This window comes from Vitis vinifera, chromosome 6 (genome assembly GCF_030704535.1).
Source record: "Vitis vinifera cultivar Pinot Noir 40024 chromosome 6, ASM3070453v1".
In the NCBI taxonomy this organism is placed as follows: domain Eukaryota; kingdom Viridiplantae; phylum Streptophyta; class Magnoliopsida; order Vitales; family Vitaceae; genus Vitis; species Vitis vinifera.
In genome coordinates this window covers 7,173,609-7,194,069 of record NC_081810.1, presented here as the reverse complement: position 1 = coordinate 7,194,069, position 20,461 = coordinate 7,173,609, and the positions used below count along the sequence as shown (strand labels likewise).

The 20,461-nt window shown below is 36.9% G+C and overlaps 4 protein-coding genes across 6 annotated transcripts; 1 reads left to right on the top strand and 3 right to left on the bottom strand.

Moving 5' to 3' along the window:
* The first annotated feature begins 637 nt into the window (after positions 1-637).
* Positions 638-3,667, top strand: LOC100241635 (putative serine/threonine-protein kinase). Of its 3 annotated transcripts, none has more exons than XM_010652618.3 (7): positions 638-946; positions 1,064-1,238; positions 1,568-1,680; positions 1,825-2,035; positions 2,229-2,481; positions 2,585-2,735; positions 3,087-3,667. In XM_010652618.3, exons 2-7 carry the CDS (start codon positions 1,163-1,165, stop codon positions 3,438-3,440), a joined length of 1,158 nt encoding a protein of 385 aa, XP_010650920.1. In that variant the 5' UTR covers positions 638-946; positions 1,064-1,162; the 3' UTR covers positions 3,441-3,667. The 3 variants fall into 3 exon arrangements, with proteins under 3 accessions (XP_010650920.1, XP_010650921.1, XP_010650919.1); XM_010652617.3 differs by having other exon boundaries at positions 643-946; positions 1,042-1,238; XM_010652619.3 differs by having other exon boundaries at positions 642-1,238; positions 2,244-2,481.
* A 276-nt stretch (positions 3,668-3,943) lies between these two features.
* On the bottom strand, positions 3,944-6,853 carry LOC100263911 (pentatricopeptide repeat-containing protein At2g29760, chloroplastic). Its single transcript, XM_002279324.4, has one exon. It carries the CDS (start codon positions 6,619-6,621, stop codon positions 4,390-4,392), a length of 2,232 nt encoding a protein of 743 aa, XP_002279360.1. The 5' UTR covers positions 6,622-6,853; the 3' UTR covers positions 3,944-4,389.
* A 7,113-nt stretch (positions 6,854-13,966) lies between these two features.
* On the bottom strand, positions 13,967-18,306 carry LOC100253603 (UDP-glycosyltransferase 71K1). Its single transcript, XM_002279351.5, has 2 exons — positions 16,738-18,306; positions 13,967-15,350 (listed from the first exon to the last, which is right to left on the bottom strand). The coding sequence occupies exons 1-2, from the start codon at positions 18,141-18,143 to the stop codon at positions 15,305-15,307; spliced, it is 1,452 nt and encodes a 483-aa protein (XP_002279387.2). The 5' UTR covers positions 18,144-18,306; the 3' UTR covers positions 13,967-15,304.
* On the bottom strand, positions 14,220-14,835 carry LOC100258747 (anthocyanidin 3-O-glucosyltransferase 2). The gene is made up of 2 exons (XM_019220435.2): positions 14,517-14,835; positions 14,220-14,416 (listed from the first exon to the last, which is right to left on the bottom strand). Exons 1-2 carry the CDS (start codon positions 14,833-14,835, stop codon positions 14,220-14,222), a joined length of 516 nt encoding a protein of 171 aa, XP_019075980.2.
* Positions 18,307-20,461: the final 2,155 nt, after the last annotated feature.

Here is a 20,461-nt window from a genome sequence, read left to right as displayed (position 1 = left end):
GAAATGGTCACTGGTCTGTCTTGCACAGAGTGCCATCCTATGATAAACTATAACAAAAGACATTTTATCATACGCTGACACTGACCCAAGCTGTTGTGTCCTTGTCTGAGCCAACTCATGTTGCATGGTGATGAGTCTTCTGTGTCCTCTTTTTTGAGTAATTTTGCTTTGCTTCAAAGAATGTCCAAAACTTCTCTACCCAACTCCTTACTTTTTCGTACTAAACCTATCCACTTGACTCAAGGGAGCCAGCTGATCATACACTGTATTAAGGATCAATATGGGGTCATGCATGAACTCAGGAGAGAACATCGGCCTTCAACAAAGATGAAGATACCCTTCAACACTTGTGATCCTTTTAACATAAATCATTCTAATAGATGACACCAGAATAAAGGTAGTGGTACAGTTTTGGTACCAATTTTTCATGATAAAACTAATTGGTTATCTGTTGAACTGCTCAACCACTGAAAGGGAAATCAAGGTCTTTGCAGCCAGTCCAAACGTCTTTTCAAAAACAAAAATTACGCTGTAAAGTCCTTCACCCTTTAACCGTTTTCACATGAGAGCTCATTAATGAACATGAGAAGCGTTATGGCTCTTCCATCACCATCACTGGTCTTTTATCATCGATGTCCCAGCAACTTGGGTTCATGCGTCAAGCACTTTTAGCCCTCCTAGCAGGAAACTTATCCAAGACAGCTCATTTTCAGATGGTTTTGGAGCCTTCATTTCAGACCAATGATCATCCCTATCTCCTTATCCTCTTCTTCCTTCTTTAAATCATCACATTTACCTTTAGCAATGTCTCCGTCATGCTCTCCCTTTTTCAAGGTTTCAGTGATGCGTGGTTTGCTTCTCGTGTTCAGTTTTCACACTTCTAATCGTGCATGTTCTCCTTTTCTTGCTGATGTGATATCTTTTGTGGGCGTTTAGTCATCCTGCAGTAAGTTTCTAGCTTTCCGACTCGGTCTACTTGTGTATGAATAATCACACTAGCTTTTGATTTTTCTTCTATGGCTTGTTCTTCCTTTGGAAAAGTCGTCTCTTTTTGTTTCTTCAGTCTTTACGACACTTCCTCACTGCTCCATGTAAAAGGCGTTTGAAGGAAGAGATGTTTTGAGGGTTTGGGGGGTAGCTAGAGAGCTGTAATCGGATAGCAATGAATTTTAGCTCCTTCAGTGTGATGAAGTTGTGTAAAATGAAGAATGGTGATCACCATCAGAAAGAAGCAGAAGGTATGAAATTCATCTTACTTCTCTTCTGGGCCAAATTGTGACTGGAATTTTCATCATGGTTTGTTTGCAAATGACACATTCTTAGCTAAAATGATTACACCAATTCGGGAAGTCTTGCCGTAACTATGCAACAAGATTGTTTTATAACATTTTTCAGAATTAATGCCAGTTAGCAAATGATTCATCAATTCATCGCATTCTAGTTTTCTTGGTTGGAGTAAGCTCCTTTAGATTTTATGGACTGTTGGACATTGATTTTGTTCTCACTAGCAGTTCACCTAGTTTTATTATTGTTGCTATTTCATTTTTGTGTATTTGTTTTTAAGCAGAGATTGCTGGTAAAAATGTGAGGCTCTTTTCCTATAATGCATTGAGATCAGCAACACGGAACTTCCATCCATCTAACCGAATAGGCAGAGGTGGCTTTGGAATTGTTTATAGGGTGAGGCTGATCATCTTTCTGTATCCTTCATATCTATGTTTTTGCCTCGATCAGAACAGAAATGGAATCACTGTCGGTACAATTTTGGTATTGTCTATGAAGATTTGTCCTTCAATTACTGTATTTTTTTGCTTATGTTCTTAGGGAGTTTTGAGGGATGGAACTCAAGTTGCTGTGAAGTCTCTCTCTGTTGAATCTAAGCAAGGAAAAAGGGAGTTCTTAACTGAGATTGACATGATTTCAAATATACAACATCCATGCCTTGTTCGACTTATTGGTTGTTGTGTTGGGGGTGGTAGTCGAATGCTGGTCTATGAATATCTGGAGAACAAAAGTCTTTCAAGTGCTTTACTCAGTAAGTCCATTAACTTTCACAGCCCAGAAAAATTTGAATTTTAAGGTTCAATGTCTGTTGAAGACAATGATTTAACACATGCTTATGTTTGTGAGCTGAATAACTCCTAAGAAAATCTTTGTTGTCTTTGCCTTGTCCTTTACCTAAGAAAATGAGAGGACTCCAAGATTAGGCTAAACCAACTTATGCACAGCATCTGCTATTTCAGGTTCGAAGTCTAAACGAAGTGTTTTAGATTGGCCTAAGAGGGCTGCAATCTGTACAAGCACCGCTCACGGCCTTGCATTTCTTCATGAGGAAGCCGAACCCCGAATTATTCACCGAGATATCAAGGCCAGTAATATACTTCTTGATGGGGACCTTAATCCTAGAATTGGGGATTTTGGGCTGGCCAAACTTTTTCCAGAAAATGTCACTCACATTAGTACTAGAGTGGCAGGAACCATGTAAGCATATACTATGCACCATAGGAGTGAGAAACAATGTCCATTTGTTTACTATTGTTATTGGTATTACCCCTACTGTAATGTATCTCCTATCTGTATGCAGGGGATACATGGCACCGGAGTATGCATTGTCAGGAAGGTTAACAGAAAAGGCTGATGTCTACAGTTTTGGTGTGCTCATGCTTGAAATTATTAGTGGTAGAAGTAGTAGCAAGGCTGCATTTGGGGAGAATCTTCTGGTCCTAGTGGAATGGGTACGTATCCATTCTTATCCAAAAAACCATGAGAAGTTAAACTTTCTTCTTTACCCTTTTCAGATGACATCGTTCTCTGTTTCTGTAGAGATTCAGTCTTTCAGATACAAAAATTTTCTGGGCTTTGGTCTTATTCAACTGTTTTACATGATACAACCAAATGGAAAATTTTAAACTCTTCAGCCAAACTAATTTGATTCTATGGAGTGAATCAGGGACATAAGATATATGATTTCATAGCCTATAACTATTGGGATTGCCGAATTCACTCTCCAGCTATACATATTTATGTTGTTTTTAAGCAATATATGATGCCTGAGTGCCTGATGAGTTGGGGTGCTGATGATACAGACATGGAAACTGAAGGAAGACAACAGTCTGTTGGACATGGTTGATCCAGAACTGGTTGAGTACCCTGAGGATGAGGTTTCATGTTTCATCAAGGTGGCACTGCTGTGCATCCAAGCGGTGTCTTGGCAGAGGCCCACCATGACGCAAGTTCTGCAAATGCTCTCCAAAGAGGTCAGCCCGGATTCAATGGCGCTAACACGGCCAGGCTACTACAAGCATTCAGATGGTGGGATTGGCCATTCATGGATGACTTCTTCTGAGGTACCAAAAAGAAAGCAACTGATAAATCCCCTTGTCACTTCGACCCGTGTAAGCAGCTGTTCTGTAAGCATTACACAGGTGCTGCCTAGGTGAAAGAATTTAAGACTAGTTCCCTGTGAACAGGATCTCATTCATTTGCCTCTTTCATTAACGATTATTTCTTTCGCTATTGGAAAGCTAGGTTGATCAAAAAGAAAAAATGAGAAAAGGAAAAAAGTTTTGGCCATGTATAATCGTTTCTACTAGTTCTCATTTTTGGCTTGTTTGTCAGCTTAATGAGCAGAAACCGCTTTCTTTGATTCAATCCCAAAAGATTTCATCAATTAGAGGAGCCTCTTCTTCTGTCTATTCCCCAATTGGCTACTAGCCTGCTCATGAAGTAGAATGCGTTGGCCTACCTTTATCCTGCTGGATTTCCTAAGCTGATGAACAAACATATGAAGTTATTCACATAATCACAAAATTTGGTGAGGGTCGTTTGTGTTGGTGCCACTTTTCTTCTACAAAAGCATCTGATGACGACTTTACTAAAAAGGGCTTTTCAAGTGCAACAAATCTCTTTTACTAAAAATAGCTTTTATGCAATGAAAACACCATGAAAAAGTTAAAAGACATGTTAAATGACATTTCACTTCTAATAAAGTGCTTCTTGAAAAGAATTCATGGGAAAAAAGACGCAACACAGGAGTTACTAAATCAACAACTCATCTCCTCCAAAAATTAGCTTGACCTAGTATTCCTTTGGGTCACCATCCAACCACCAACCAATCTAAAGCTTAATGGAGGACTTCAGGGTAGAATCTTCCAGATGACACCAGTGGAAGAGAAGGCTTGAATCATACCTTTCACCTTTAGCTTTATAGAAAACATGGGATACCATTGTTCCCCAAGACTTCAACTGAACTTGGGCTCTTGGTGCTTCTCGAATGTAAATACTCTTCCGAGCACTAGTAACATCATAATGGGACTGGGTGAAATCTTCATAACTAATTCTTCCATAATCGACAACAATCCATACTCTTGATGAATAATTCTTTCATAATCACCAATAATCCATACATGAGCAATGCCCTTCTCTGAAATGGTGGAACCTATACCGGTCTCTCAAAAGAATCTCTCTATCATAAAGCTTGGACACAAGCTTCGCAACTGAGTGGCAGTCCCCACAAACTCGGAGATTCTTCACAATTCGAATTGGTTGAGATTGGCCTGTACTAATAAGCCCAAAAGCAATTGCTAACTTCTCACTGTGAAGGAATAGTGCCTGCTCTTTCACATCTTCTTCTTCAACAAGCTGTAGTAGGTGGGACTTGTTTGGCACATATCCAATGGTTTCTAATCTTGCCACAATCTCATCCAGCTTCGCATAGATTTTCTTGGCTGAAGGATGGGAATTATCTCCCACTAGAAACTCATGAACAATACCATCAACCTCTATTGAGCTACAACCTGGTTCTTTCTTCAGTCCAACATCCCTCATAAGCTTCCTTAACCCAGAAACTCTATCCCATTTCCCTGCTTTAGCATATATATTTGATAAGAGTACATAGGCTCCATGATTTCCAGGCTCTAACTCAATCAGCTGGCTACAAGCCTGTTCAGCGAGTACTACATTTTCATGAATTGTACAGGCTCCAAGCAGGGCCCCCCATACAGAAGCAGCTGGGGCCATTGGCATTTTCTCTATCAATTCCACAGCTTCTTCCAACAGGCCTGCTCGACCAAGAATATCAACCATACAAGCATAATGCTTGACTCCAGGCAAAACCCCATAAACTAGCTCCATTTGATTGAAGAAAGTCCTGCCTTCCTCCACTAATCCCACATGGCTACAAGCACATAGTATATTAGTAAAAGTCACAGCATTGGGCTTGACCTTATCCTCTTGCATTTTTGAAAACAAAGCTATTGCATCCTTGCCATGCCCATGCATTGCCAAACCTGCAATCATGGCACTCCAAACAAACACATCTTTCCTTTCCACTGAATGAAATACCATGAGTGCCTTCTGCAGATCCCCGCACTTACAGTACATGTCAATAAGTGAGGTAGTGAGATGGCAGTTTAACTTCATTCCCTGCTTCTTTATGTACACATGGATCCATCCACCTAAATCCATTGCTCCCAACTGAGCACAAGCCGAAAGTGTGCTAACAAGAGTGACCTCATCAGGTTTTGCAGTTTTGCTCAGCTGCAATTCATGGAAAAGCTCCAAAGCCTCCTTTGGCTTACCACACTGTTCGTAGGCAGATATGAGGGCATTCCATGCAGCAATATCTTGATTAGGCATTGCATCAAAAATACCCTGAGCCGCATCATACTCCCCTATTTTAGCATACCCAACGAGCATAGTTGTCCATGAGACAATATCCTTCTCCGGCATCTTATCAAACAACCTTTTTGCATCCTCAACACTCCCACACTTTGTATACATATCAAGCATAGCATTACTCAAAGTCAAGCTCTCACCAATCCTGTTCCTCTCAATATACGAATGCACCCACCTCCCAAACTCAAAATCCGACTTCTTGGCACAAGCTGACAAAACCCCCACCATTGTTATGCCATTAGGTTTCACATTCTGCGTCTCCATTTCCTGAAACAACTCCAATGCCTCCTCCGGACAACCCCCCTGCACAAAAGCTGTAATCATCGAATTCCAAGAAACAACATCCCTCCTAGGTATATTCACAAAAACTCTATACCCCAAACCCAACTCTCCACACTTGGCGTAAAAATGAATCAGAGAATTAAGAATGAAGACGTCCGAACCCAGCAACACCTTAATCACCATTCCATGAAAAGCCTTCCCTGTAAACAACTCCTCAAGTTCCGACGCGGCTTTGATCAGAAAAGGGAAAGTGAATTTGTCAGGAAAATCAGGAGATTGATGAAGCATTCGTAAGAAGATTAAGAGGCTCTGATGGGGATTAGAACTGGAAGCATAAGCGCGAATGAGTGTGTTCCAAGTGTAGAGATTTGGGTGGGGAATTTGGTCGAACACTTGCTGGGCATAATCGAGGCTGGGGAAGGGAGAGAGAGCGGCGGCGGTGATGAGTCTACTGGCGGAGAAGGGGTCGAAGAAGAGACCAGTACGGAGCATCTGGGCATGGATTTGCTTCAACTGTTTCGTTTCGGAGCATTGGTCGATGAGTGAAAGTGTCGGGTGGTTGGCGAAATATCGGTCGTTATTGAGGGTTATGGAGTTAGGGTTTGGGGTTGGGAGGGAGTGGGAACGTGGAAGAGAGACGAGACAGGGGTTTGGGATTGCCATGCATCCTCCTTGTTCCAAGTTCCAACCACCGTTTCGTTTTTCCTTTAACTAATTTTCTCTGGTCCGGTTTTTGGTGGAGATCATCTTTGTTATTCAAAACAGGTCAGTGCGACACCGTTTCGTCCAACGGAGAAAACGAAATTTCCAACACATATGCTACAATATTTGAAAAAATAAAATCTTAAAACACTTTTAAGCGCATCAAATAACCAACGAAGATGCATATGCACACAAAGTATGTCATTAAGATTTTTGGATGACGTATGCCAACATAGCTTTGTAATCAACTACAATCAAAGATGAAACCATTATGATAGCTCCTTGTTCTCGTCGAGGTATCAATATCAAAATCAGGAATGGACTATGAATATAGAGCAAAACAAATTCTAAATAACTTTCTATTCTTGATAATGTCGGCAAAGAAATAAAAATATTTATATTAATCCGTTCAAATCAATTTCGTAATTTCAACATGCACGACACAATCTTTTATTCTATCCACCCCTAATTTATATTACCACATTCGTACATGTCTCGCAACGCCCAACACCTAGTCAACTCAACCATTTAACAATGAACACCATTTTTTTATTCTCAAGTTAAGGAGAAAAACCACGTGATCAGATTAAGCGATACACTAGTCAATGGGGATGATATCAGTGATCAGCCGTCCAAGGAAATTAGAGGAAGATCCACCCTCCATCATAGCCCTCCTACTCATCTCTCCCACTTCTTTCACCTTCCTCACCATGCTATCATGCTTCATCACACATCTTATCGCACCATCTATCTTTTCCGCTATTACCACTTCATCCCCACGTTGTCTATGGTCTAGTCTCATCTCCACTGCTAATCCCAATTCCTTCACCAATCCAAAGACATTTAGCTGTTGTTCTTGTTGTAAACTTCAATATCAACCCAAAACCAGAAATCTCATGTTAAATCATAAAGAAAACATGTCGATTAGATTAGAGAATGTAGACAAACCTAAATCCATTGTCGGTCTTGAAGAAATATGGTTCTTCTAGGACAATAGAGGAGGAAACCACATTTCTGTTTTTTCTCTTGTGATGGAAGGCAGGATAGGGAACGTTTTGTATTTTTGGAAAAGAAAACTAAAGACACCAAAAATCAATTTCCTTTTCCTTTTTATTAATTTCCTCTATGCCTTAGGGACCATACCCATTGGGTTGTTAGGCCACATGTGTCTTAGGCCCATCATGTAAGACACATGTGACTTGGGCTCTATACATAAGGTGACCCATACTTAATAAATATAAATTAGATATGTATAGATAGCTTAATCATAAACAATTATTAATATATGTGAGTCCATAGTTATTCTAACAATCTTCCACTTGGACCACATATATTACCGAATAATGTTCATGATAATACTTTATTGAGCTCATCTTTGCTATCTTATCCAAATATCTTTAAACAATCCGGTCTACTAATTATGCTAACACAGGATTAAAGCGGTCTTCATTAATCATAACTATAACTAGACTCATCAATGATCACAACATTAACAAATTAGCAACATCGATCAAGTATGGATGTGTAGCATGGAAATTACATAAAATGAGATCTTTAATATGTCTATTTCCAATTGGTCCTACTTTATGACCAAAAATAGTCAAATTCCACTTTCAACACTTAATGCTAAACTACTTCTGAAAGTCATCATTTCAATTCAGAGTATTCAAACATAATAGTCTTTAAAACTAAAGTCTGTACAAATAACACAAACATAACAATACATCAAGAAAACAAATACAAAACCCAAATACAAACTCCCACTATATTGGCATATCATTAATATGTACAACACTCATATGTGTGACATGCTCATGAAATACTTTGGTTGGCAAACCCTTAGTGAGCGGATCCACAATCATGAAGTTTGTGCTTATGTGTTTGATTGATACTTGAAGACTCTGAACTCTTTCTTTTACAACCAAGAACTTGATGTCAATGTGTTTGGACTTTGACGAACTTCGGTTGTTCTTAGAATACAATTCAGTGACCTTATTATTACAATTGATTCTCAATGGTTTCTTAATCCCATCAACAATGCACAACTCAGTGATAAAATTTCATAGTCATATCCCATGGTTTGATGTCTCATAGCAGGCTATGAATTCTGTCTCCATAGTGGAGGAAGCAATAAATGTTTGTTTAACACTTTTCCATGAAACTGCTCCTCCAGCCAACATGAAAATGTAGCCTGAAGTGGATCTCATGTTGTCAAGATATCCCGCGAAATTGGAGTTCGAATATCCCACGATCTCTAAATGATTAGATATTCGATATGTGAGGATATAATCTTTAGTTCTCTGTAAATACCGCATAACTCGTTTTGCCTTTTTCCAGTGATCCATACCTGAGTTACTTAAATATCTGCCCAACATTCCAACAATGTACGCAATATCCGAACGCGTACAAACTTGTGCATACATGAGACTTCCTACTGTCGAGGCATAGGGAAACCTCTCTATATCATTCATCTCAAGTTCATTTCTTGGACATTGGTGCAAACTAAATTTATTGCCTTTTGCCACGGGTGTGTCTCCTGGTGCACAATTGCTCATGCCAAACCTACTTAGCATCTTATCGATGTAGGACTTTTGTGATAGCCCAAGTATACCTCTTGAATGATCCCTATAGATCTGTATACCCAGCATAAAAGATGCATGACCAAGATCCTTCATGTCAAATTTACTGGATAGAAATCACTTGGTTTCATGCAAAAGTTCCACATCACTACTTGTAAGTAGAATATCATCTACATATAGCATTAAGATAATGAATTTGCTCCCATTGAACTTGAGATATATGCATTGATCAATGGTATTCTCCTTAAAACCAAATGAAGTAATCACCTGATCAAGATTTCGATACCATTGTCGGAATGTCTACTTTAAACCATATATGGACCTTTTTAATTTGCATACAAGTTGCTTTGAATCATTAGACTCAAAGTTCTCCAATTGCACCATGTATATTGTCTCATCAATGTTACCATTAAGAAACGCATTTTAACGTCCATTTGATGCAACTCTAAATCATAGTGAGCCACAAGTTCCATGATGATTTTAAATGAGTCATTTGACAAACCCGGTGAAAAGGTCTCCTTGTAATCAATGTCTTCCTTTTGAGTAAAACCTTTTGTGATTAGGCGTGCCTTATACCTTACAATGTTGCCTTTTGAATCTCGCTTGGTCTTAAAAATCCATTTGCAACCAATCGGTTTTACACCTTCAGGCAACTCTACTAGGTCTCAAACACCATTGTTTTTCATTGATTTCATCTCATCCTTCATGGCTTCTATCCACTTTTTAGAATTAGAACTTTGTTTGACTTGACTAACTGAAATTGGATCATCTTCATACAACATAATCATCTAAAATTGTACTTCTCCTTTCTCTAGTGGATCTCCTCAGTGGCACTTGTACTTGAGGTTCTTGAAGTTGTTGAGTTACCTCTTCATGAACTTGAATTGGTTCCACAACTTGAGTAGGAGGAATTTCAGGTGTGTCTACAATTTGTGTTATTGGTTGTATATTCTGGATAGTGTCATCAAACATAATATGACCATGTCTAGTTGCAATAATAGGAATATTAACAGACTCCTCTTCAAAGACCACATTTCTTAATGGCTCTCTCCCACTTAACTCAACATCCTCAATGAACTTAGTATTGCTCGTTTCAAAGAAAAACCTAGTTAAGGGATCATAAAACTTAAAACCTCTCGACCTTTCAGAATACCCTACAAAGTAGCAACTCATAGTTCTAGAGTCTAATTTTTTTTCATTTTTTGCTTATAAGGCCTAGCCTCAGCTGGACAACCCCTAACATACAAATGCATAATACTAGGTTTCTTGCTAGTCCATATCTCATATGGGGTTTTGGCTACTGCTTTGCTTGGGACTCTGTTCAAAATGTAAATTGCAATTTTGACAACTTCGCCCAAAATGATTCTGGCAAGGTAGAATGATTGATCATACTCTTTACCATATCCTTAAGAGTACGTTTTCACCTCTTTGCTACACCATTTTGGCTTGGAACCCCTAGCATGGTGTACTAAGGGACGATACCACACTGCATCAAATATTTGGTGAATGACCTTGGATGTTGTTCATCGATCCTTCATATCTACCATAATATTCACCTCCACAGTTAGATTTAACAACCTTTATTTTCTTGTCTAGTTGGTTCTCAACTTTGGCTTTAAAATTCTTGAACACATCCAATGACTAAGACTTTTCATGAATCAAATAAATATAGTCATAATGTGAGTAATCATCAATGAAAGTGATAAAATATTGTTGTCCATTCCAAGAAGGAGTAGGAAATAGACCACAAATGTCTATATGTATCAATTCCAAAACGTCACCACACCTATTAGCATCATTTTTCCTCACATTTGTTTGTTTACCCTTAATACACTTTATACAGACTTGAAAGTCTGACAAATCAAGTGGATCAAGAATTCCTTCTGACACAAGCCTTTGAATACGTTGATTTGAAATATGACCTAAACGTCTATGCCATAACATTGATGAACTCTCATTTGTTAACTTTCACTTAATGTCATAATTACTTGAATGCAAGATTTCATTACCATTAGAAGCATTTATGTTCAATTTGTATAACTTATCTATTAGACTACCGGTACCAATAACACTTGAATTTAGATAAAGACTAACCATTCCATTTCCAAATGAACAAAAATATTCATATTTGTCCAAACATGAAACAAAAATTAAATTTCGTCTAAACGTCTCCTCTAAATCCAAAATACAACCAGAATCTAACTGTAATCTAAAAAGACCAATAGTCTTCACTGCAGCCTTGTTGTCATTTCCCACATAGATGTATCTTTCACCATCAGTTAGCATTCGACTCCTTAGGCAACCATGCATCGTGACACTTATGTGAGTAGTTGCACCCGTATCTATCCACCAAGTGTCAATAGGTACTATAGCTAAATTAATTTCTGAACAAACAAAACTAAGAAGTGTACCTTTCTTTTCACACCAAGCGGCATATTTGGTGCAATCCTTCTTCATATGACCAGCCTTCTTGCAAAAGAAACAAGTGATCTCCTTATCTTGTTTCTTCTGCACCTTTTGCTCAAATGTCCCAAAATATACAGTTTGTTTTCCCTTATTATCCCTCTTTCTTTTCTTGTTGGTACCATGTCCTTGAGATGTGGAAGCCAAGTGAGCACTTTCTATCTTCTCTTGTTTCAGTCTCTCCTCTTGCACACACTGAGCAATAAGCTCATTCAGAGTCCATTTTTCCTTTTGTGTGTTGTAACTGATCTTGAATGGACTAAATTGTGTAGGCAGAGAGATCAAGACCAAGGGCACATGTATGTCTTCTAACAACTCTAACTTTAGTATCTTGAGTCTAGTCACAAGATTGGACATTTCCATAATGTACTCCATTATATTATCTTTCCCTTTGTACTGCATGAAGACAAGCTTACTAAGAATAGTGCTTGTCTCGACCTTTTCGTTTGCAGCGAATCAGTTTGCTATCTAGTCTAAGAATGTTTTGGCTCGGGACTCCTCAGGTATTGCACCCATTATAGCTTATGGAATTGGGTGCTTCATTATCATTAGACTCATGCGATTGGATCGCTCCCATTTTTCCATAGCAGCCCTTTGCTCAGCAGTGCTGGCATCAGTAAGGTTTGCAGGACGATCCTCCCTTAATGCATAGTCCAAATCCATGCACTCGAGCACAATCATAACGTGTTCCTTCCATTTCTTGAAGTTTGTGCCATTAAGCATAGGAATGTTATTAACATTAGCAGATATAGAAGATGTTGAATAATAACAATAAAGCTCACAATTAGTCACAAAAATATCATACATATATGAATAAATAAAAATTTAACATATATATATAATGCATGTGGGCCCATCACAAGATACCTAGTACAAACATTAATATTTACTCTTTGGACAAAAATATCAACTTGTAATTGGTATTCTTTTACAAAATTAGTTCATAAATATTGACTATAGAACCGAAGCAATATGTTTTTCTTTAGACTGACATATAGTATGCAAGGTAAACTTTATATGTCATACATTTATGACTACTTTATTTATTATTATATTAAAATAATATTCATTTGGGCCAATTATTTTACACAATAATAACATGTTTACATATTTCAAAAATAAATAAAATTATATAATAAAAGTTACTTTGGCAACAAATATACATAACTCATTTATTTTAAAATATTAAACACAAATATATATATATATATATATATATTGTCCTTAGATTTCAGGAGTCCAGAGCTTTTACGTGTACTCTTTGTTTTAAAGAGGAAAAATTAAAAAAAAAAAAAAAATCTTGTCTTGTTGTCTTATTCCTAAAGTTATACAGTAAATATATCCAAGTCGAAAAGTTAATGGATTATAGTTCCAAGGATATGCAATGATGGTTCAGACTATTCCATAGCCACAATCTCTACACATTTTTCAACTATTATTCAGACTATTTCATAGTCATAATCTCTACACACTTTTCAACTATTATTGAATCGTATCCTCAAAAGTGGTGTCTGTCTATTCAGGAGCCACGTGTCCAAACACAATTAGAGAACCATGCAATCGACACTGCAAGCACCACCAAGGTTTTCCGGCGCAATTGCTGGTTGGGCTCGTTGGCGCAATTGCTGCCTAGGTTCGTCGGCGCAATCGTTGGCTGGGTTTGCCGGCGCAATCGCTAGTTGGGTTTGTCAGCGCAATCGCTGGTTAGTTTTTTTTTTTTAATTTTTGTTTTAGATTCAGAAAAAGAACCCAACCTAGAAAAAATTCCCAGATTTTGTCAAGAAATTTCTTGCCCTAATATGCCATATGGGAGAAAAATCATGTAACTTTGAATCAACATGTGTGGCTTTGATACCACTTGTTGTAAACTTCAATATCAACCCAAAACCAGAAATCTCATGTTAAATCATAAAGAAAACATGCCGATTAGATTAGAGAATATAGACAAACCTGAATCCATTGTCGGTCTTGAAGAAATATGCTTCTTCTAAGGCAATAAAGGAGGAAACCATCTTTCTGTTTTCTCTCTTGTGATGGGAGGCAGGAGATGGAACGTTTTGTATTTTTGGAAAATAAAACTAAAGACACCAAAAATCAATTTCCTTTTCCCTTTTATTAATTATTCCTCTATGCCTTAGGGACTATACCCATTGGGTTGTTGGGCCACATGTGTCTTAGGTCCATCGTGTAAGACACATGTGACTTGGGCTCTACACATAAGGTGACTCATACTTAATAAATATAAATTGAATATGTATAGATAGTTTAATCATAAACAATTATTAATATATGTGAGTCCATAGTTATTGTAACAGTTCTGCATACATGGACCAGGTTGTCATCGGTACACTGTTCCATATGTTCTCTAAGATGGAGTTCCACCCATAGTGGGATACGAACCCTCCTATAGCTTTGTGGGCCAGGACTTTCATTTGCGGTGCCCAACCACAGATCATTCTCCTTTCTCCGATTCGATCCAGGAACCCCTCAGGCAAGATCTCACTGAGTTCCATGCCATTAGAGCTTCCACCGAGTTTGCCATCCAGCCTCAGCAGACGCCCAGGAGAGCCTGTGGCCGCTACGCTCGAGCCTAAGCGCGATCTCCCTCACCTGGGGCGCGTCGAAGGTACCCATGCTTCCAAAGCAGAGGAACACCACAGACAATTCCAACTGAGCGTCTAGCCACCCAATGATCTTACTGTGGTCAACCCGGTCTGAACCGGAATGAGACATACCCCCGAGGTCAAGAACCGGTCCTACCGTGTACACCGAGGCGTGGGGGGGGGGGGGGGGGGGGGGGGGGGAGGCTCTGACCATTGGCGAACGACTCAACGGCATAAGGCTCCAACTCAGAAAACGTATTTACTATAATACTCTTAGCCTCTTTGAACCTCTGTGCAAACTTTATGAAAGCAGCATAACCACCATGCTTGTTACTCAAGGCTTCAGGCAAAACGCGAATAGGGACTGGGTTGACGAAACTCGGGAGCTCCAGATCAGGATCCGAGTCTTCAAACTCAGTGTCGATTTGGCTATGGCGAGTTGAGGGGGGGAGCATGAGGCCAAGAAAACCAGCACCAGAGGTGAAGTATAGGTAAGAAGGGAGGCCTAGTTGGTTGGCCACATCAATCATGGGCAGACAGAAGAAATCAAGGACTAACCCGGCGAGTGGGACTGAGTGTGGGGAAGAGCGAGATGACATGAGGTGAGTGATGGCGTATTTGACGTGAGGGATGTAGCTTTCAATTGAAAACAATGTGTAGTGTTCAATGGATTTGAGGAAGATATCATGGGGTGATGGGATGGAGGGTGATCGATAGGAGGGAGGTCAATGAAATGGAGACGGGTTTCAGGGGCAAGAAGAGATTTGTTGTATATATCCGGATAAGGATTGAGTGATCAACTCATTTGGAGGATGGTAACAGAAAAAGCGATCGTCCGTGTGGATTAAGCACTTTGCGAATTCCACGGCGGATATGTAGTGGCCAGCGGCGGGAGTTGGGACGAACACCAGCTCTATTTTCTTTATCTCCGTTGTCTGCTCTTTAATCTTTCTGCTTCCTACCCCCAGGTGCAAGAATATTTAACCTCCATAATTTCTGCTAAATCACATGATCGTACTTCCACACATTCAAGATAGCACAATCCCTTGTCACAAAGAGGAAAGAAATTCCTATATCAGACTTCAGAGATATTTTATTTAGAAGGCAAATTGTCAAAGCCCTTAAATTCTAGGTATCAATATCACGGTCCCAGAAGTGTATGGAAGAGGACCCGCAACCTAAAATATCTAAAGAATGATGTGACACTCTCTGGACTTCATTGCATAGGCAGCAAGAACGGGGAAGTGGATTAGAAACGAACATGAGAGGAGGGTGCGGATCCTCTCCCTACCAGCAAGACTCCACCAAATTGAGCTCCATTGGTTTCTTGTAACATTACGGTTCATGATTCGTCTTTCAATCCCTTAGGTAGATATTCTATAGTTTCTTTTCATTAAAAATAAAAATAAATAGCATGTGGAAGGGACATGTTTTTGTTATTTAAATTAATTATGGTTATAATTGAGGGTTTGGCTAATATATTAAAGGACTTTTTTTTTTGTACCTAACAAAATCAATCATATGGTGTGAAGTATATATTTTTAGGTTATATTTTTTACATCCTTATTTGATTTATTTGTATCTTAATATTTTGGTCTTAATAAAGTTATATCCTTATTCAATAGTTTAGATTTTATCATATATATATTCAATGGTTCAAATATTTTATTCATTAAACACCACAAAATTATAGTATTTTCCAATAATTTAACCAAGTGCCTTATCTTATTGATAGTTAATTAAAGTGAAATGACTCATTACCTAAATTGTGTAAAACATGTATGCAACATGAAGAAATATTTGAACGGTTTTTTTTCAAATGATTATTTTTGTTAGATTTAGAGTGCGTTTGATAGAGATTCTAAAAAGCGTTTAAAATATTTATATGAAAATTTGCATTTTCTAAGTGTTAAAAATGTTATAAATATTTCTTATAATTACTGTCAGACGTACTCTTAAAATACACTTTGATGGTGATTTTTAAAAATATTTCTAACCATTTTAACAGTTAAAAAATATAAAAATATTTTCTAAAATCACTATCAAATGGGTTCTTAGTATAATGTGTTTTATATCTAGTTATACATAAGAGTTGAGTTAAGTGTTGGTTTGTTTTAAATTTAGAATTTGACTATTTTAAAAACAATAGATTAAATATAAAAAAATAATTGAAAATAAAACACTTAGATATAAAATTAATTTTTAAAAATACAAAATATAAGTTAGAAAGCATTCCAAATTCCAAATAGGTCTTTATTCTAAAAAATAAAACACAATTAAAAACTGTTGTCAGGTCTTTATTCTAAAAAATAAAATACAATTAAAAACTGTTCTCAAAAATAATTTTTTGAGAATAATTTTATGGAGGACCCTTAGTCACTTCCAAACATCTGGAATTGATAATAGAAAGACAATAAGCAAGTACTAGTTACCGGGTATTTATCATCGCATGGATCAACCGTTCAAACGAATTGTATGAAGATCCACCCTCCGTCAGAGCCCTCCTACTCTTCTCTCCCATCTCTTTCACCATCTTTCTCACTGTGCTATCAGCCTTCATCACACGTCTTACGGCTCCATCTATCTCCTCCGCCATCACAACATCTCCGTCGTACCTGGAGTCTAATCTCATCTCCACTGCCAATCCTAGTTCTTTCACCATCTCAAATGCATTCAACTTTTGTTCTGCGTAAAGTGGCCATGTGACTATTGGCACACTGTTCCACACACTTTCTAAGATTGAGTTCCACCCGCAGTGGGATACAAACCCAGCAATGGCTTCGTGGGCCAGAACTTTCACTTGCGGTGCCCAACCGCAGATCATTCCTTTTCCTCCGATCCGCTCCATGAACCCTTCTGGCAACATCTCATCCAGATTCGTGCCTTCACTTGGGCTACCGAACTTCCCATCTGGCGGTGGCCGACGTAAAGACCACAGGAACCTGTGGCCGCTGCGCTCAAGTCCAAGCGCGATCTCTCTCACCTGGGGTACATCGAAGGTGCCCAGACTCCCAAAGCATAGGAACATCACAGAGGATTCCGGCTGAGTGTCAAGCCAGGCCATGACCTTATCATGGTCAGCCCGGTCTGCACTAGAATGGGCCTGACCCTCGAGATCAAGCACTGGTCCGACCGTGTACACTGGAGGAGCTTGGCCGTCGGAGAAGGAACCCACTAAGAAAGGCTCCAACTCAGTAAATGTATTGATTATAATGCCCTTAGCCTCTCTAAACCTCTGAGCAACCTTTATAAAAGAGGCATAACCACCATGCTTGTCCCTCAGTGCTTCAGGCAAAACGCTAACCGGAACTGGGTTTATGAAACCTGGAATCACCAACTCAGGATCCGCGTCCTCAAAGGCAGCGCTGATTTGTGTATGGCGGGTGGGAAGGTAGAGCATGAGGCTAACAAGAGCAGCACCAGAGGTTAGAAACAGATATGAGGGAAGACCCAGTTCATTGGCCACATCAATCATTGAGATGCATACAAAATCAAGGACTACCCCAGCGAGAGGCCGAGTTGATTTGAGGTTGATGATGGCGTCTTTCACATGAGGAATGTAACTCTCAATGTAAACTGACAGGAATTGTGCAATGGATTTTTTAAGGTGAGGTGGAGGGGGATCCTGTGGAGGGAGATCGATCAAACGGAGACCGGGTTCAAAAGCAAGGTGTGATTTGTTGTATCCATGCGCGTCGGGGCCGAATGGGGAGTTGATGGAGAGGATGGTGACTGAAAAGCGATCATCCCTTTGGATTAAGCGTTTTGCGAATTCTACAGTTGATACAAGGTGACCGCGGAATGCTACTGGGACAAACACCAGCTCTGCTTTCTTCATTGCAATTCTCAGTTGTCTAGTCTCTTCTTCTTACTTCTCTCCGTGCAGCGACCTTCTTCGTTATATTTTTCCTGCTAATCGGTTGTTCCCACCTTTATTGACTTTGACATGGAGAATTGTGCTTGGGCCACATAATTGCCCAATGTCCTCCCATCACACAAATTCGAATTCAAAACTTAATGATAAAATAGAAAGGTGAATAATATTTCTATGGGGAACTATGTAAACATGACTTGTTTACAAAATCCGGATGAAAAGAAAACCCCAAGAGTGCATTTTAATGTCTTACCTTATATTATCCTAAAATGCCCTTATATGTGATGGTACATCATTCAATTAGCAAAGGTACCTTAAGTTTAAAAGAGTGTTACTTTCATAGCAAAGTAATATTACTTTAAAATTAAAATAGTGTTATTTTAAGACCAAAACATATGTACGGATAGTTTGGAATAATGCTAAGTGGGCACCATTCCCAAGCATAAAATGATAATTATTTTTTTTAACTTCTCCTTTCATCTATATTTTGTAAATTGATCATATTTACATAATTCCCTTTGGTTCAATTAAAAAAATCCCCTAAAATACCCTTTTTCCTTAAATAAAAAAACCATATTCTCGTTTTTTCTATCTCTCCATTCTCTTGTTTATTTAGTAGTAAGACCAAATTGAATGATTTTCTAATCATTTTTCTCTAACAAATTAAATATTAGAGATAAATGATTGCAAAAATTATTATCAAATACATTTTAAAAGTAAATATTTTTTAAACACTCATCAAATATTATTATTTTTTTTCAAAAAATACATAATATATAATAAATATTTTTTTAAATACCTTAAAAAAATTTTAAAAAAAACCTTAGAAACTTACTTAATGTATAATAAATATTATTCATTATTTCAAACCTACATTATTTTGATTTTTTTTTTTGTGTTTCTCACTTACAAAATAATAAGCATGTTGTACATTTTTTTTCATATATATTAAAAAAATTAAACACCTTATAAAATTTTTTTTTTCTAACTTGCAAATTAGACACATGATATTTATTATTTCTTAAATTGTTACGAAATATATATATATATAGTAATTGGCAAAATTAAAGTCTTCAAGATATTCAAAATTTACCCTCACATTAAAAAAAAGATGAAATTAGATTATAAATTATTTATAATTTTTTGTATTCAATTTTAAACTTTTTTTTATAAAACTAATATTTTTATTATTGAATGAATTTTATAATAAAATTTCATTTAAAAAAAAATCAGAGCACTTCTTTTGAATTAAATCCTTGATACAGTAAAATCAAAATTATAAAATATCAATTTCAATTAATTTATAAAATTCAAATTTAATAAATTTATTTTAACAATTTAATAACTTTTTTATTTCATATTTATCCATTTTATAAAATAAGAATTTTTGTTAGTAAATTTTTTATCCTTAGTTCTTTCATGTAGTAAATAAATATTTTAAATAAAAATCTATTTTAATTTATTTATGAGAATTACACTAAATCAAAATGCAATTTTTAATTGATTTATATTGAAATTAATTATTTTGTTTTTAGTTATCTAATATAATAAAATTAGAATTCAAAATATACTCAGCTTCCTTATATCATAAGAATTAATTTTTATTAAATGATTGATTAAAAACTAAAAATTATTATTCTATATTTTAAAATACTATTGATATAAAAAAAAAAGAATATGAAATTAAATAATATATTATTTTTATTTATTATAAATTATATATTTTAATAATATAAAATATCACTACTTAATCTCCCATTACTAAATTGTTATCCTCCAAAATTCAATATAAATACAATTTTATTTAGTTATGAATAAAAAAAAAAAAAAAAGCCTCCAACAAGAAACTAACAAGTTTTTTACCTATTTCACTTATTTTAAAAATCAAAGAAAACTATCAAGGTATAATTTATTAATTTTAACAAAAATTATAAATAAATAAAAAATAGATAAAGTAACTCAATTATGATCTCTCTAAAATAATTTTTTCTTATTTTTTAACTTTTCTATTTTTTTATTAGATAAATAAATTTAAATCAAAGCATATTTGATACATAAAATTTACTAATTTTTAAAAATAATTAAAAATTAAAAATCCAATCCAAGTTAAGAAACTTATAACGGATCAACTAATATTAAAAAGAGGAGATCGAGGAAGAATATTCAATTGTTTCCTTTCCAAGCATCGGTTGAGGAGTGATAGTATCCAGCGATTCGCAAAATATCGATGAATATTGAGTGTAATGGAGCTAAGGTTTTCCTCCTCGTTCCAATACACCAAT